The sequence below is a fragment of the Beta vulgaris genome, chromosome 4 (genome assembly GCF_026745355.1).
Source record: "Beta vulgaris subsp. vulgaris cultivar EL10 chromosome 4, EL10.2, whole genome shotgun sequence".
NCBI classification, from domain to species: Eukaryota; Viridiplantae; Streptophyta; class Magnoliopsida; order Caryophyllales; family Amaranthaceae; genus Beta; species Beta vulgaris.
In genome coordinates, this window is record NC_079205.1 from 7176056 (window position 1) to 7194017 (window position 17962).

General features: G+C 35.0%; 1 protein-coding gene and 1 long non-coding RNA gene across 2 annotated transcripts in view; one reads left to right on the forward strand and one right to left on the reverse strand.

Moving 5' to 3' along the window:
- The window catches only part of LOC125496851 (uncharacterized), a 44339-nt gene extending 27771 nt beyond the window's left edge, over positions 1–16568 (reverse strand). Inside the window, exons 1-2 of the mRNA XM_048642702.2 lie at positions 16032–16568; positions 7604–8145 (exon numbers count right to left, since the gene is read on the reverse strand). Coding sequence (XP_048498659.1) covers positions 7604–8145; positions 16032–16149 — 660 coding nt within the window. The 5' untranslated portion in view covers positions 16150–16568. The remainder of the gene's footprint in view (positions 1–7603; positions 8146–16031) is intronic.
- On the forward strand, positions 2061–3944 carry LOC125496852 (uncharacterized). Its single transcript, XR_007273177.1, has 2 exons — positions 2061–2574; positions 2678–3944. It is a non-coding gene; the product is annotated as an uncharacterized LOC125496852 (long non-coding RNA).
- Positions 16569–17962: the final 1394 nt, after the last annotated feature.

The window sequence follows — 17962 nt, forward strand, 5'->3', positions numbered from 1 at the left end:
TTTTTTCTTATTTATGTAATGTATTATTTATGTATAATCTGACTTCGACTTTCAGCCAATTGTATTATATAGGATTTTCCCATAGAAAAAATTATTGTTAAAAATAATAGTAATAATTGGATTATTTGTACTATATAAGATTTCTATATGATGATTAGAATAAATTGTAGTGATAAAATTATTGTATTATAGAAGACTATTCTATTATAAAAAATTGGAAGAAAAATAAGTCGGATCAGGTTCGGAGTCGGATGTTCGGATTTTAAGTCGGATGTCCGGATTTTAAGTCACACTAGTAGAATAAATGCTATTTGCTGCGGTGATATTGTTGCGGTTTTACCTATACGCAGCAATATAACACGCAAAAAAAAAAAAAAGAAAAAAAAGAAATTGACAATATTGTTGTGGTTCCCGCCAAAAACCGCAGCAATATTGTCTAACTGATACTTTTTTAATATAAAGTGGGGCCTTGAACAGTTAATATTGATGCGGTTTCCACGTAGGACCGCAGCAATATATTAAAAAATATTTTTTTTAATATATTGCTGCAGTCCTCCATGAAAATCGCAGCAATATTAAGCTCCCCATATTATTTAATAGTATTTAAGATGGCACCACTCTCACTAAACCCTAAAGAAACTGCTCACGTCTCTCACTCTCCTCTCACGCCTCCCTGGCTCCCTCTCTCCTCTCTCTCTCTTCTCAAACTCACGCATCACTCTCTCCTCTCACACATCTCTCTCTCCTCTCTCTCTCCTCTCACACATCTCTCTTTCTCCTCTCAGATTTAACCACCCAATACATCTGTTTCACGCCTCCGTCGTTGTTCCGTTCCGGCGAAACCACATCTGCGTCGTTCCAGTTCGTTCGTCGTCCCAGTTGGTTCGTCGTTCCAGTTCATTCGTCGTCCCAGTTGGTTCGTCGTTCCAGTCGTCCTTCGTCGTTCCAGTCGTCCTTCGTCGTTCCAGTCATCCTTTGTCGTTCGTGCGTTCCAGTCGTTCGTCGTTCGTGCGGTCCAGTCCTTCGTCGTTCGTGCGGCGGGCGGCCATCTGGATTTCACTTGTTCGTTGTGGTGTTGTGTTTTTTCACTTGTTCGTTGTTCGTGCGGCCATCTGCACTTCATTTTTTTTCTTTTTGATTTTTTTTTTTCATTTTAGTTTGTTAAGAATAAATATATGTTAGGCTGACGAATGATTTTCGTTTGTTGAGAATTTTTGTTTCGTTGTGGTATCTAGTATGTACAATTCAGTTTATTGTTTTCTTTGGTTTCTTACTTTTTAATTTTAATTTTAATTTGTTTTTTGATTTTTTTAGTTTTATGTTTTAGTTTTAATTTGTTGCTTAGTTTTTTGTAATTTTTTTTATACTTTTGATTTTTATACTATACCTTCCTATATTGTAATAATATATTTCATTTTGTATTGTTTATATTTTTGAATGTTATATAATATTTTTTTGTCATTAGTTATAATCAATAGTGTTTTCTTTCTTTTAGCCTTTTTGTCTTTCAAATTTGATGACAAAATACCAAAAAAAAAAAATTTACCTGTACTACTATATATTGCTGCGGTTTTACGGGTAAAACCGCAGCAATATCCCTTATAAATCTGATAAAAAAAGTAATATTGCTGCGGTTCTGGGCCAGGAACCGCAGCAATATTACCTTTCTGGGCCACCTTATTTCACCACAATTCCTAATATTGCTGCGGTTTGGTCATTAAAACCGCAGCAATATTACGTTATATTGCTGCGGTTTAAAACCGCATCAATATTATTAATACCTATTGCTGCGCCCTTAATTGCTGCTCGCCCTATTCCGCAGCAATAGGGCACTTTTTAACCGCAGCAGGTAGCCTTTTTTCTACTAGTGTCAGGTCGGATCTCGGAGTCGGATTTTCGGATTTTAAGTCGGGTCGGAGTCGGGTCGGATTTTCAAAGTCGGATGTCGGAGTCGGACTCGGATTTAAAATCCGACTTTCTGTAGGGTCGGAGTCGGATTTTACATAATCCGGTCCAAGTCCGACCTGTTGCCATTCCTATGTGTGTGTATATATATACATATATGTATTCCCCCTCTCTATGCAATCACTTCAAAGTCACTCGAAAAATCTATGTCTCCCCAGCTCTCTCTTTGAGGCGGTTTCTCGAAGGTTCTATGTTTTTTTTCATCAATGGGGAAGAAATCATCGGCTAGTGCAAGAAAGAATGGAGGAAAATCAAAAAATTCATCTGAAATGCATCCTTCTTTAAAGAAAACTCCATCTACTACTAGCTGAGAATCTCCCTTCGTCCACCACAATCTCCGAAAATCCTCCCTCGACCACCCAAACTCAAAGCACCACTGTGCCACTACCGAGGTTCCTTTTGAGAAATGGCGAAAGGAGGAGGAAGATTTGGTTATTACTGGTCACAAGGAAGGGTCTCCATCTCCTTATACTAGAGCAAGGGGAAGTAGAGTCACTAGATCTGCTATGAAGATGGAAACAAAAGAAGTTTTTGAAGAACTGTCTACTGGTTCTGCTACGGAAACTAAAAGAAATAGGGTACCAACTAGACCTCCTTGCGCTGTAAAAGGTAAATTAATTTGTTGAAAATCTTATTTCTACCGGTTTTACTCCCATTATTGAGAGATGTGTGTTGTTTGGATGTACGATTGATGATGGTTATTTTGATTTAGATGCTTTATCTGAAGTGCATCAATTGTTGGAATTTCAAGGCTGCTTTGTGGATACTGTTAGGGAATTCCATGTTAATTTGAAACAATTGTCGGATATGTATTTGGGTTGTTCTCTGTTTGGTAGTGAAGTATCTCTACTTGTATCTTTTGTGGCCTCTCTACTTGATATACCTAGGGATGGGTTTGATATGTATGATGTTGGCCTACTATTGTTGGGGTAACAACTGAGGAGATTAAGTTTATGCTTGTTCCCTATTCCAAGAATGCTAGTTATGGATCTGCTATTTTGCATCATGGAGATGGTCCTCCACTCCATTTGCAATAAAGTGTTAATTCTTAACATTCATGATCGAGGAATAGTTCGCATCATGGAATGGTATTGATTTACTTAATTATGATGATAAAGATCAAGATAAATCTCCCTGCTCTCAACATTGATCATATAGTGAAATGTTTCTCCTCCTCTCACCAAGCCTTAACATATGGTTCAATCATCACCCTACTACTTCAAAAGCAAAAGTTGCCTTCCAATGGGGAAATAGTTCCCATTCAGGTCTTTATAGAGAAGATCTTAGGGAAAAAAGGGTTGGATGTTTCCCCATATGGGCTGAGGTTCAAGGAGTAAGGAGTATCAGCTGAGAAGAAAAAGGCCGAGAAAAAGAAGAGAAAGATAGGGGGAACTAGTTTTGATAGTGTTGTAATTACAAGGTTGGACAACCAGGATACAATAGTGGATAAATGTATAAGCTGATTGAGGGTATATCCAAATCCTACAAGTCTAAAATCACTAATCTTGAGAACGAAGAAGCTGTCGAGAATGTTTGATGGTTCTTTCTCTTTCGAAGGTAAAGACTCAACTTCCTATAGCGCAGGGTGCTACTGGATCTATTGATCCTCGTCTTCTAGTTGATTCTTGTCTTCTAGCTGATACCCATCTTCCTAGTGATTGTATGGAAGAGGATCAAGATGATGATGATCAGGAAGATGAAGAAGGTGTTGGTTCCTCTTTCTCCTCCTCCAACAAAGAAGAAGAAGATGATGGTGATGATGATGCCTCAAAAGAAGAGGATGAAGAAGATGTCGAGGAGTGATTGCTTCTTCCAGCCATTTCCCTAATACCGTTTTGATAATTGTTTCAACATTATTGTTCCCTACCCCTGTATTACAAAATAATTTCTGATCATGTAACTTGGGTTCTTGTTTAACTATGTTGGTTTGTACTTGGACAATTTGTGTTTGGTTTATGGATTGTGAGTTGCATGCCTAACCTGATTTCTTGCAACATGATGACTTGATTGGTTGTTGATGCTACTATTTTTGGATGAAGCAATAACTATGTGCAATGATTCTTTCATTGAATACTTTTCAAAGATGCCAAAAGGGAAAAAAAATTAGTTTGAAGTTGAAGCGCCTAAGTCTAATATAGATTGAGTCAGTCCTAGTATAGCTTTAGTTGTTATGAAACATAAGTCAAGTTTTTCTTAGGAAACAGTTGAAATAGTTAACTGTTTGACCTTGTGAGTCTTGCGTCAAGTAGGCTCTTTTAATAAGTATTTGAGCTTTGGTTGAAGTTATCTGTTTATACTAACTTGTTGGTTGCAGGAAACTTCAAAGAGTTTGTCATCATCAAAAAAGGGGAATGTGTCGAGTCCCCTGGTTTTGTATGATGACAAACAACTGCAGGGAACATTGCTATTTACAGGTGCTTATTAGCTGTTAGGAAACAGCTAAGAAACTAAGTTTATTCCAAGACTGAAATAGTCAAAGACAATTTGCTATGCTATGATGTTTCTTATGTAGCAAACAAGTTTATTCCAAGACTCGAAGTTAAGTGCCCTCTTGAACATGTTCGAGGAAAAGACAATGTATTGCATTGTTGATTCAAGGGAAGCTTAAAGACTTGATGCGTAAGAAGATAGTATATGATCTTTCATTTGATTCATCTTAGGTCATCATGTAATATTTGTGTATGATATTCTTAATTAGTTGAATTGTTTTTGTTGTTCTTAATTTGAAATAATAGGGTTTTGAATATGGGAACAAGTTGGTTACATATTCAGAACACAACTAAGCAGGATAACAGCTCTGGGTACCAGTTACTTTGTAGGGTGTTTGAGCTCGTTGTTTTAGAAAAGATTTTCGAACAAATATTTCTATAAATACTTTCCAATAAAGAGGTTGCCAACCTTTAGAGTCATAATTCAGTATTTTTTTGCTTAAGCGTGTGCATATCTTGGATAATATCTTCCTCAATAAAGATACTGTTCAAGATACACTTTACAAAACTTAATATTATCATATCTTTGATATCTTGAGTTGGGGTATGCTAAACAGTTAGACTTTAGTCTATAAATACTGCAATGATTCTACATCATCGTGGACGCTCTCCCGAATTTTATCGATGGAGAACAACTGGATAGTTTCTAAAAATAAAGTATGCACTCACATAGCTTTTCATTATTCTTTGTTTGCTTTGTAAGAAAACGTGATTTAAGAGACACTGATTGTATTGAATATCTTACAAAAGGGTCAGAGGTTGGGTAGCGTTTGTAACTTCATTCTCAAGTGCTTGTGAGTTCAAGTGCGAAGTAGCACATTGGAGTTAGTGTGGGTGTGTTGTTTCGTTGGAGTAAGGGGAACATGAGAGTGGAATAGTATTCATGTTTTTCAGAGTCGTTGATTAATAAGAAAACTAGCGTACGAGGACATAGACCATTGTTTGGCTGAACCTCGTTTAATGTGTTGTGTTCTTTACTCCTTTAGAGTTATATTGTTTTCACTATCAGGAACAAGGTCAACTGGTTCCTCCTTAAATCGAAAGAATTTGAATTAGCATCAATTCTCATAAGTACTCAATTCACTCCCCCTACTTGAGTATAAAACTTCAGTCAAAAGTCTCTATCTTTCCTAATCGTTACACTTTAAGTCTTTATATCTCATCCATGAAGATCCAAATGAGCATCACATAGAAATTGAGTATTTCCCACACAATTAAACTTAATACCTTTTTCATGGATTCACATGGATATATGTATTTTATGATCAGTAATCTCCAACTAATATTAGCGCCGATCATGTTAGATTCATGAATTGTGCTAGTTTTTTATGGTGATAAATGTGCACGTATTGATTCACGAATTGTGCTAGAGTTTTGTGCGCGTATTTATATTGCATCTCTATTTTTGGAGGAATTAGGTTATCTACTATTGTTTTATCGCATTAATTGTATTGGATCGTATTATGGAGATAATAATTCGTTATATTGGGTCGTCTATACGTCTTGCTAGAGAAAGTTATAGAACTTCGAATTAGTAAATAATAAACCCGAAGCCCAATATAACGGATCCTACAAGGTCACACATTAAACTTGGATCAACAAAATAAGCCTAGAGCCCAAGAGAGGGCTCTAGGGTGGCCGGCCAAGTGATGGGAAAAGGAGAGAAAATTCTGACCTAAATACTTTTATATATTAGGTTAGGCAGAAAAGAAAAACATATCAGTATTATTATTATTTTTTCTCTCTCCTATTCTCTCTCTCTAAAAGCCACGTAAAAACTCCAAAAACAAAGAAGAAGTTTCTTCCTTTCCAACTAGCATTGGTGGAGTGTTGATCCGGGTTGGTGGACCAAGTACAGGAATCGCACCTGAGGTTCTTTATCTGGAGTATTCAAGCTTTGTGGAATTCACGCTACAAAGGTTATTTCTAAACTTATATGTGATCCTTAATTGTATATGCATGTGATCCTGATTTAAGTGCTTATGAATTAGATTCATGCAATTCCGCTTATAGTACTTATAGATTCATACAGTTCATCCACGATATAATGAGTGTCTGAATGATATAGTGAGTTTCTGCTTGATATAGTGTGTGTTTGAATGATATAGTGAGTTTCTGCTTGATATAGTGTGTTTCTGAATGATATAGTGAGTTTCTGTATGATATAGTGTGTGTCTGAATGATATAGTGAGTTTCTGTATGATATAGTAAGTGTGTCTAAATAATATAGTAAGTTTCTGAATGATATAGTGGATTTCTGCATAATATAGTGGGTTTTCGCATAATATAGAGGATTGTCAGTAATGATATGTTGTTTTGTCTGGTGCGCACTAATGTTAACGTGAACCGGGTCCACACAAGTCAGATTTCCTTAATATAAGGATGAGAGAACTACTAGAAAATTTCAAAAATAACTGAAAAACTTGTTTTTACTTGCACCTGTTGCTACAGTTCTGGGTTCAAACAACAGCAATAGGTTTAAACCTATTTATGCACTTTGATTTGTTACGGTGCAGTAACAATAGACCTCTAAAAAACGGCAACAACATATAATTATTCTACTAGTGACGGATACTTTTTTCAAAATGTGCAATCAAGTCAAGTACAGATCTAGAAGCTATTTGCAAGAACTCACAAGGTGACTAGCTCAAAGGAAAGTATCGGCAAACTAGAATCCAAGATTTAGCTGAGGCAGGGTTGTTAGTCATCAAAGAAGTTCTTCAGAAGGCAATTCGAGAAGACTGAAGCAATTTCATAAGAGCAAGTGATAGCCTGGGCGGAATCCTAGAAATTCAAAACAAAAATTGGGCAAATTGAAACCTTGCAAAAATTGCCTTCAAATGCAGGGAATTGCTAACCCTCAAACTAGCTAGGAGTCAAACTTGAGCAGGGAAGAAGGGAGGCAAATAAAGTAGTTGATGTAGTAGCAAGACTAGCAAGGAAGAATGTGGATGCCTCATAAATCAATGCATTTGTATCAAACTAATCTGCCGCTTGAATGGATGGAACTTGTAGATTTTAACAATTAGAGGCTTGTTGAGTGAAAAAAAATCACCTAATATGCATAAATCTGAAATTGTAAGGAACTTTGAGTACAAACAAAACCATCTTTCTAGTTTCTAACAAAGAGAGAGAGAAGGGAAACCTACCTGAGACTCAGGCTGATGGCCGTAATGAATCGTGTATACTGGTACACTGTAGGTTTGTGTGATGCTGCCATCTGCATGATGAAGGTCTCCGTCAGACATAAGCACTATTGCACACCCACGTCCTCTAGTAAACTTTCGATCATCAATGACTTTCATGGCCTCTCTAAGGCCACCCTTCACGTTGCTTCCCCCGCCTGCTGCTATTTCATCAATTAGACTTTGAATTTCTACTTTATTAAGATCAGTCATTTTTTGCAACTTACACAACCTATAGACTTCACCCTCGTATACGATGACTGAGAGACGATCTTTTCGATTCAATCTGTTAATTATAATTCCGGCTAAAACTTTCACACCTTTCAACCTGTCTTCTTCCGCCATGCTGCTACTAACATCTAACACCATCACTATATCCTGTGCAATCCGAGACCATTTATCGCTGGCTGGCATCAGGTCTACCCGAACGTTGAAAAGGGTACTTTCCATTGGTGCTTCGTTTTTATTGAAGAATTTTGACTTTACATCGCCATCTATGAAACTGTCTGCAAGATTATTGTAAATGCTCATCTCAGTTGCACAACATGTACTCCTTTAACCCGCACAAAATCTTAGGTGTTTCATTTGACTTCTTATTTTACTGTTCGTTTTTTTTTTTTTTGGGTGAATAAAGAGGATGAAGTCCAACTTACAAGCAAAAATCTAAATAAAAACCAAAGAAAAAGACACGCAACTAAGACAACTCTAAAGACTCAAACACACCAGACACAAAGCAAACAACGAAAAAGAACAACTCAATCGACCTCACTACTTCCTACTAGCTAATCTAGGCAGGAAGGTTGGCACTACCACCTGGGACGAGGCGGGGTCACGAAACTCCTCCCAGGTCCTCCCTTAAAATGGTTCTAAGCTCAACCGGGATCACTTCAAGAAACACGAACTTCTCTTGTAGATCGACACCCAGGCCCGGTCCTGAACTTTTTTGGGCCCTACGCAAAATAGTATATTGGGGCCATTTTCAAAATATGCAATTTATAATATAGCAAAATAAAAAAAAATGATATAGTTGTATTAAAATAATCCTTTTTAAGTGGATGAAATTTTATGGATAAATTTACAACAATTCTGCCAATAGCACGTTGTTATAATTTTAGTAACTCTTTAACAAAGAGAATATGACATCAATATTTTCTTGTAAGTTATGGAATAAGTGTGTTATAGATAGGGCTGGCAATGAGTTGAAACAGCTCGCAAGCTACTCGAACTCAGCTCGGTCAAAGCTCGACTCGAGTGAACTCAACTCGAACTCGAATTCGACTCGACAGGTTAACGAGTCGAGTCGAGCAACTCAATACTCGATTCGAGAAACTCGTGAGATACTCGATAAAATTTTATATATATATACTTTTTATTTTTTCAAGAAATTTTAACTTTATTTTTTTCTATAAAAATACTTTTACTTTTCTTTTAAAAAATGAAAAAAAAGTGTATAAAATGACCAAAAAGCAAAGTAAAGAATTTCTTCTATAAAAAATAGAACTATATCAAATGACCAAAAAGCTTGAAACGAGTTCGGGTTCGAGTTTAGGTTTCGAGTTCGAGCTGGAAAATTTGAAACTCGCGAGTTTTCGAGTCGAGTCGAGTTTGAGTATGAGTTTTCGAGTTCGAGTCAAGTTTAGTCAAACTCGAGCTCGACTCGCATCATTGACAGCCCTAGTTATATATATATATATATATATATATATAATATATATATTATATATATATATATATATATATATTATATATATATAATATATATATATATATATATATATATATATATATATATATATATATACTTGCTTAAGTCTTTTTAGTTACGTATAATTATTACAAGACCTTATCATATTTTATTTAAGACATTAGACAACAAAGTCATAGTGTATTGATGGTTAATCTCTTAATTTTCATGTCAAAGCTCACGTGAAAGCATTTGTGTTAGAAATTTGAGGAGAGTGCCACGTGACATATAGGTTTTCTTTCACATGCCTTTTAATATATTTGTATATATAGATAGATATGCAAATTATATTGGGAAAAAAATATATAATAACTTCACGTTTCATACACCTTTTGCTAATAGTTGAGTAAATTCAAAGACTGAATTGTTTCGCCTGGCTCAACTGAAGTAAACTACTATTGAACACTTTACTTATTGGAAATAAATTACTTAGCTCTATGCAAGATAAGGGCAGTTTATTTTACAAAAAATAATATGCAAATAAAAAATCAATAATAAAAGGGTTGTGTTATATACAACCAAAAAAAAGGCTAAATACAGCAAAACATATTAAAAGACTAACCTATCTTTTAGGGGGTCATCTATGACAAATGACCCCCTTTTCGAGGGGTCATCTATGACAAATGATCCCCCGTTTGGGGGTCATCTATGACAAATGACCCCCTTATATGGGGGTCATCTATATGTTAAATGACCTCATTCCCGCTATACCATTATCGCGTCAAACATATAATATAACCTGACACAAAAACTTTAGGCCCCGGCTATTATGTTAGGGGGGATGCGATAGGCCAATTTCAGAATTTTTTCTAATCCTAGCGCATCCAACTTTATAAATAAATGTGACATGTTGGCTTGTGTGCGCAAGCACTTATTGTAATGTATTTTGCTGCATTGCTACACGCTTGCGTATGAGATTTCCTTTTTTTATTAAAAAAATAAATATTAACCATGATTAAATTAGACATATTTTAGATGTTATATTTAGATTTTTTTTTACTCTATATAGCACTTATGTAATAAAATGACCAAAGTACAATTATCGAAATTTCTGGAAAAGAGAGAAAGAAAGTGCAACAGTTAAAAGGAGAAAAGTAAGGAGGAGAAGTGGAGAAAGTCCAAGTGTTAATTTCTGGGCTGCATTATTGTACTATTGTTATGCTTCATGCTTCGTATTTTGGACTTCAAGCTCAAAGTTTTTTTTTAATTTGAGACCCACTAAAAGTAAGGCCCTATTTTGAATCCCACTTTAAACTTTTTCCGAACTGGGCTGGGCCTGGCCTTGACCCACTATATGCCCACACACTATCCAAGACACTGCTTTATTCAACCATATATGTATAAGTAAAAAAAAATTATAAAAATATATATTAAGATCAATCAGGGGGTGTTTGGTTCATATAATGGTATGGGTTTGGAATCAGGAATGAAACCAAGGTGGTATGAGTTTGGAACTTGATACTTAATACCTTGTGTTTGATTTTATTTAGGAATGAAAAATCTTATTTTATTTGATACCTAGAGGTAAGGTATGAGTCATACCCACCTCCCCCCATGGGTTTCTAAACCCCATACCTTATGGGTTTGAGGTATGGGTTTAAAATTTAGAAATAAGTTAAACAAACACTAGGTATGGGTTTTGTTCATTCCAAACCCATACCTCATACCTAAAACTAGTGAACCAAACACCCCCTCAAATAAAACCATACTTGAATATATTATTTTTTATAAATTTGTGAGATAATATGAAATACTCTAAATTTAGGCCCTGTTTGGCACTAGCGTTTGAGGTAGCGGTTAGCGGTTGGACAAGATTGAAACGCTACTTAAGAAAATTATGAGTGTTTGGTAAGGTAGTGGTTGTAGTAGCGGGTAGCAGTCGGAGTAGATTATGAGTAGCGGTTGTGGAACGTTACTACAAGTAACGTTTGAGATTTAGATGTAGCGGTCTAGCAAATAAACCCTATATATTAGCATAAGGAAGAATTATTAACTATTTTTTTTTTATCTTATACAATTCCAACCGCTACTTTTGCCAAACACTTATAATTAAACAACTAATTCAATCGCTGACCGCTGACAGCTACTAGGAGACAGCTAGCAGCTACCCCCAACAGCTACCGCTACTACAACCGCTAACAGCTACTAGAACCGCTAGTTTTGCCAAACATGCCCTTAGTAGATGAATAGCATTTAATTTACTATATATGTACTCCGGTTTCAAAAGATTGCTCCACTTATTTTTTTTATTTATCAAGTACGGATACATTTCCTTTTTAGTGGCAAGGCCCCATAGTCTCTAAGTATTTTTTTTCTTCTTCTCCACACGCTCAAATACTTCTTTTTTTTTTTTTTTACTTGCAACACTTTCTTTTTATCAACTCTAATGCAAAATTTCCACTTAAGAATGTAACAGAAAGGAAATGACGAAACCTCAAAGGACGGATGGAGTCAGGTCACCTATCTTGCCGCCGCCCAATATTTTTTTTTTTAAATTGATAAGAAAAATTCCTCTGAACTGTCCTCGCACAAGGCCCTTACCTAGAGGCCCGTTACAAGCCAGACACCTCCAACTCATGGGCGAATTTAGAGGGGGTACAGTGGGTACAACTGTACCCCCATTGCTAAAATTAAAAATGAAGAAGATATAAATTCAAAGAAATAAAAAAAAAGTTAAAATTTAATTCTCCCATCTCCATGCGTTGTAAGTCTCTTTTTTACCCTTTCTTCTCTCTTTCTATTTCCTCTGTCAACAGTCAAAAATATTAATTTTTTTCCTCTTTCTCTCACCTCTGTCAGTACACCTCTCCTTTACTCTTCTCTTACCTTTTAGTCAAAAACATTGACCAGATGTCGTCAAATGTGAATTGAAAAAGGGAGTTTGGAGTTGATTTTTCATAATGTGTTTACCTTATAAATCCTAAATTAATAAGATGAAAAAAAAGAGTTTTTAGTTTCTAAATAATATATTTTTCAACAATATTAAATTTTGCATTTTCTAACCCCATAGCATTCATTCAGTCTATCTATATACAAAATTCATCACTGATTTTCTTTTGAAATTTTTTTGATAACATATACTTGAAGTATTAATTTATCTTATTTCCATAAATAATTTTGTAGTACATTTAGAAAAAAAAGAACAACATTTAACTTAAACGAATTAGTTAATCGATTGTAAAAAATATGACTTTAACATAATCACTTATTAAACATCGGGCTAAATTAAAAAGTGGAACAAATAAACAATTAGCAATAATATCTAAGTTCTTACGTATTAAAACTTGGGCGAACAAAAATGTTGCTAATTAAGCTTCATTTTTTAAAATAAAATTTGACTGAGTTTAACTGCTTATCCGTACCCTCATAACAAAATTCCTAGAAACGCCACTGCTCCAACTCCCTCCCCCCTTAAATCCCAAGCAAATGTTTGGAGTAGGAATTGAACCCTAGACCTTGCTAGGGAAGATGAGAAAGCACACCACTTGAGCCAACCCCAATTCCTAACATATATGCTGAAACTTGGGAACCCTAATCTCAAGTAAGGATTTTCAAAGATCTACCATCTCATTTAACATCTTTTAGTTCGCCGCCCAATGTGTAGTGGTGGGTTGTGACTGATTTTTTTTTTTCCTGCGGGGACTTGTGACTGAATATTATAGTTAGGTGTGTATAGTAAATGGCTTTTTGAGTAACTTCTTTTATTGTTTGTGTCTTTTGCCTTTCATGTAATCACATCACCTTGCAGAAGTCTATGTTAATAACATTCTTTTGACTGGGACTGATATTAATAGCATCACACATCTCTCAAGCATCATCTTCATACTTTATTTAGCATCAAAGACTCGGGTGTACTAAGCTATTTACTAGGTATTGAGGTCACTAGAACCTTCTATGGCACCATCTATACAAATATATTAAAAGGCGTGCAAAAGAACGTTTATGTGCCACGTGACACTCTCCTCAAGTTTCTAATGCAAATGCTTTATGTTCATGTATATACTTCTCACTTTTAAAAAAATGTGTAAGTGAAAGGAATCGAACACATGAGACATGACCTTTGAAATGAAAAGTAAGCGCTTAACCATCAATACACTATAACTTTGTTGTTTAATGTTTGAAATAAAATATGATAAAGTCTTGTAATAATTGTAGTTAACTAAAAAGACTTAACAAGTATATACTCCCTCCGTTTTTTTATTGCTACATTGTTGTATGCACAACCATTTATGCCATGTCACTTTCAAATTGGAGTGTAGTTTTTGATCCATTTAATGTAAAATAATGAGAAAACGTGAAAGTAGTATTTTTGGGTCGAAAAAGAGAAAAACAAATATAAAAGTATCAATTTATGGTGGGCCAAATAAGAAAAATGTAGAAATTTTAAAAAATAATCATTTAAGGAAAATGTACGAATTAAAAAAAATGGAGAGAGTACATCTTTAACAATCTTATTACGTAACTTCCAAGAGAATTTGATGTCATATTCTCTTACCACAATTCTTTTTAAGGTAAGCTTTTTTTTTTACTTATCACGTCGTGACGTGAATTTTTCAATTTCTTAATGGACAAAAATTACGAAAAGTAGCATAATAAAATATGAAATAAAAAATAATAACATATTTGTTTATTGTAACTGACCCGAGGCATCGCCCGGGCAAAAAACTAGTTATGACTTAAAAGAAGTTCACTAAGGAACTACTTTCTTCATCCAATCTAGACCTTTCTCATCATACAGTCACTCCTCTACCTTTGCACTTAAAGCTATTAGCTAATGAAGGTAATCCTATTCTTGATCCTGCTGTTTACAAATGCTTAGGCCTTGTTTGGTTGTATATGGGAAGTCATACTTCCTAGGTCATACTAGGCCTGACCTTTCATTCACTATCCAAGCCGTGAGTCAATTCATGCATGATCCAAAGGCTTCTCACATGCATGCTCTTCATCACACCTTGAAATATATATGTGGTTGGTACGGCTGGTCAAGGCATTTTACTTCATGTCAGTGCTTAATTGAAGCTCCAAGCCTTCTCTAACTCAGATTGGGCAGTTTATCCTCATTCAAGAAGGTCTATTTCAGACTATTTACTTCTTCTTGGCAACTCATCAATTTCATAAAAATCAAAGAAACATGCCACTGTTTTAAAAAGTTCCTCTGAAGCTAAATACAGGGCCATGGCTAATGCTGCCTCGGAGATGATATGGACTGTGAGATTATTAATTGAGCTAGGTCTATAGGATCTTCAGTTTGTTACACTCCATTGTGACAATCAATCATCTATCTATATTGCTAAAAATCCTGTATTTTATGAAAGGACAACATATAGACATTGGTTGCCACTCCATTAAGGAAAATGTCATGGAGAGTCTTTTACAGCTTTCCTACTTACCTACCAAACATTAACTTGCTGATGTTTTCACCAAAACCTTATACCCAGTTTAATACACTTCTATCCAAGCTAGGAATGCTTATTACAGATTCCAACTTGAGGAGGATGTTGAGCTATGCTCAAATGCTAAGTAATTAATCAGTTTGTAATTGATTATAACTAAGTATATTTGAAGAATTTTTTAGTTATGAACTAGAATCTATATGGAAGTTAGATCACAATTTCAGATTCACAAGAATTTCACAGAATTTTGAAGAACTTAATCTGCAGAATTCAGAGACTCGAATGAAATGAAAGTATCGACTTCGAAATTGCAAAACTTACAGATGATTATGAGATTTTCAAAGAATAAATTGATCCTCAATCATTGATTGCATAGATTTGTAGCTCTGATACCGTGATAAAATGTGAAGAGTTATATGAATGTAGCTTGAGATTCAGTGAACCTCCATTAGAGACTTTAGAGAAGAACTTAAGTTATAGAGAACTTAGAGAGAGTTTGGAGAGAAAATTAATAAATGATTTAATTACAGATGAGAAAGTTATATATACTACATAGTTTGATTACAATCAGTAGCTAACCTAACAACATAAAAGCATACAATGGGTACTGTAACTGACTGTGTTGACATGGACAATTAGTTATAATTAGTTACAAACTGATTTATTACTCAAACATTTGAGCATAGCTCACACTTTGACACTTTCATTTCACCTCCTCCTTCGAGTGTAAACCTAAAAGACACGATGTAGTTATTTTTTTTCTACTGCTTCTGAATTACTTTTTGGATATTCGATTATCCTACTCCTAATACCACACTTGGAAAGATTCAAACTCAAAATCTCTGAAAATATTTAAACTAAGACTATTGTCAAATGATCAAATACTAAACATATACAACCTCAAATTCTAATATCGACTACTAGTCTAGCACATAAAAGGTTGTTTTCTTTTCTAAACTAAGTACTCTCTTCGTTTTCGAGAGTTCTTTCTACTTTGACCAATTTCCTCCCTTAAAAATATTCCAAATAGTAATAACAACAGAAAACGGATGGAGTACTTGATTTATTGTGTTTATATGTTGTTGCATAGAAAACGTAGATTTTAGATTAGGTTGATCGTTTGTTAGAGCATTAAAGGCTAGCCTGATTCAAAGAAAAAGCTGCTAAATCGCACGATCAATGAAGATATAAAGGCTAGCTGGAGAAAATCAATCGATAATGGATTAACAGAAAGCAATCCCGTGAGGAAAGTTACCTGTATCAGAGTCACTTTCAGGATAAACTTCATCAATAAGCTCATCATCAGAAGTAACAGCCCCTAATTTGACCAAAAAAGAATTAACAGCCTCATCGTCGTCGTACCTTAACGCCATTTTGCCAAGAAAACAGAAGTGCGGTGCTAATATCTTCCTATCTCGATCAAATCTCCCTGTACTTCAATCCTTCAAAATACGTATAGAATCGAACAGAATTGTATCTTCTTTCTAGTGTCCCTTGGCATAAGAAAGTTAAAAGTCAACGTAGATACTATTTAAAGCCTCCCCGAAATTTTCTTGTCACGTTCGTTTGGTTTGTTTTAGATATAGTATATGATTTTAAATTTTAGACAAGAGGCGAGGGCGCGTGCATAAATTCTATATTTGCGGCCAATCTTTTGTCCTGACACTTAAAGGCTACAGTAGTGGTGTGAGAAACAGATCTGATCGCTGGGTCAATTTGATTCTGATTTGACTTGAAGCTAGTTCGACCTATAAGGGTCAGTCTCCAAACCTGACCGACATCTGACCTGGGATTACCCAAACCTGACCGGCACCCGGCAAGATTAGATCCTGACCTGTTCAGACAGACCTGCTTTCAAACCCGAACGTAACCTAACAAGATATTAACTCAAAATCCAACCAGACCCTGCAAATATGTGATTCAACCCGATTTTTTTATGATAGACCTGAATTCAACTATAATTCAGTTGAACCAAATAAAATAATATCTATTTTATTTGATCCAATTTTTCAAACCAACCTGTTTAGACGACTAAATTGCACAAAATTATTATAAGTTGGTATATTATTCTTATATGCAATATCATTCCTTTATAACTATTTATAAGTTGGTACTACTTAAAAATATATTTCTTAATAACATGATTATTTTAGTATGTTGCAACTGATACATATAAAAATCTATATAATAGTTAAAATATTAAGAAAAAGAGGCAAGTAAAATTCTTTTACTCTTGATATATTAATATTTGATATTGCAAAACAATTCTAACTTAATCATTCTAACTCAATTACAACCAACAAATAAAGGACCTAAATCTAAATAAATATTATTATTTTTACCAAATAAATCCAATTTGATTAATAACCAATTATAAAAACAATTACGCAAATTCAAAAATTACCAAAAAAAAATTACACACATTAAACAGAAAAATAATAAAAAATAATTAGTGAAATTACAAAACAATATCCTCCTTGATTGAGATGGATCGCAATTGGGCTCCACGAACCCAACGACACCACCACCACCTCTGCCAGCCCAGGTAGTCGCACCACCACCACCGCCTACCATACCCAACAACCATCGCTATCAAAAAAATCGACAAACCCTAATTACCAAAAAAACTAAGAAAATTTCAAAAAAAATCTACAACCCTAATTACCAAAAAAAACTAAGAAAATTTCAAAAAAAAAAAACGACAGAATTCCGGTAATTCCCACGAAACAAATTAAAATTTCATAATTCAGGTAGATCTAGTGATTCCATCAACTCCGTATCGAATAAAGACACCAAATCCTTGAAGGTTTCACTCTGTCTCGTCTCAACCAGAGGCTAGCGTCGATCGAATTTCTCACCTCCATCCACCCCTTCGACGAAAATGAGAGGTTGAAGAGAGAGAATTTGGAATTAAACAGAGAGTTAATATTCTACCAAATTTTCCTTATTTTTTCTACCATTTTTTCTACCAAGATTTCGTAAATGTGTAGCGAGAATGGCGTCGATTCAGCGAGGATGATGAGAGGCGAACGAACACATTGGTTGTGGAGGATGAGAGAGGCTAGTAGACGAGAGTAATAGATGAGAGAGAAAGAGCATCGAAAAAGGGAGGAAGAGTGGTGGTGGCTGAATTATTCCGACAAGGACAGAGAAATGGAAGGAATGAGCAGCGCAATGGAAGGAGCA